Below are 1075 nucleotides of genomic sequence, written 5' to 3'. Positions count from 1 at the left end.
AGACGTGGGTGGAGGAAAAAGGATGGGGAAAGGTGAGAGATAGACTTCCGGAGGGATTCATATGGAGATTGCAGGCGGCAGTAAAGAAGAATAAGAAAGGGAGGGCGGCAGGAGGAATGATTTTAGGGGTAAGGAAGGAAGTAGCGGTAAGGGAGACAGAAGGGGAAGAAGAAATAGAGGGAGTGATAGTGGGGAGGATAAGGGGCGATAAGAAGATAATTAGAGTGGTAGGAGTATATGTAAATGGAGATATGGAGAGAAAGCTGGATAAGTTAGAGAATTGGATGGTACAAAAAGAAGAAGGAATTGGAACAATAATTGGAGGGGATTTTAATGCAAGGACGGGGGAGGAAGGAGGAAAGGAGAGCATTGAGGGGACGGATGGGTGGGAGTTTAGGAGAAGATCAAGGGATAAGAAGTTGAATAAGGAAGGAAGGAGGCTGACCCAATTTATCAAGGAAAGAGGATGGTTTATTCTAAACGGAGGAATAAGAGGAGACAATGAAGGGAACTGGACATACACAGGAGGAAGAGGAGAGTCAGTGATTGATTACGTTATGGTAGAGGAAGATATAGAAGAGGAGATAGAGAGAATGGAAGTAGTAAATAGAATAGAATCAGACCATCACCCGGTGGTGGTATGGCTAAAAGGAGATAGGAGAGGGCGGAAAGGAGGAAGGAGAGAAAGAGGAAGAGAAGTAAGAGGAGTATGGGATGAGGAGGGAAGAGAAGATTTCAAGAATAAGCTAGGAGAAATAGGAATAGGAGAGAGAAGGGTGGATGAAGAAATAGAGGAAGCAGAGGAGAAAATAAGAGATGCATTAAAGAAGGTAGAAAAGGAAAGAGGGGCAGGAGGAAGGGAAAGGAAAGGATGGTGGGACGAAGAATGTAGGAGCATGAAGAGAGAGACAAGGAGAGTGTTAAAAAGATGGTGGAAGGGAGTAGAAGAAAAACGGAATTATAGAGAAAAAAGAAAGGAGTACATGAGGCTTTGTGAACAAAAAAAAGAGGAAGAGAACAAGAGGGTGGAAAAGGAGGCGGAAGAGGCGCGGACAGAGGAGCAAGTATGGAGAGT

At 44.4% G+C, this 1075-nt stretch overlaps 1 protein-coding gene across 1 annotated transcript; it reads left to right on the top strand.

Annotated features, from left to right (window-relative positions):
• Window positions 1–116: 116 nt before the first annotated feature.
• LOC105558406 (golgin subfamily A member 6-like protein 1) lies at window positions 117–1064 on the top strand (the record flags this gene model as incomplete). Its single annotated transcript, XM_012006108.1, has 1 exon — window positions 117–1064. A coding segment is annotated over exon 1 (948 nt), but the record flags the coding sequence as incomplete, so codon positions are not given.
• Between the last annotated feature and the right edge of the window lie 11 nt (window positions 1065–1075).

This window comes from Vollenhovia emeryi, unplaced genomic scaffold, assembly GCF_000949405.1.
Source record: "Vollenhovia emeryi isolate VEMERY1.0 unplaced genomic scaffold, V.emery_V1.0 DF951630.1, whole genome shotgun sequence".
Taxonomy (NCBI): Eukaryota; Metazoa; Arthropoda; class Insecta; order Hymenoptera; family Formicidae; genus Vollenhovia; species Vollenhovia emeryi.
Note: the sequence above shows the minus strand (reverse complement) of the source record. Positions and strands in the feature narration are given on the sequence as shown.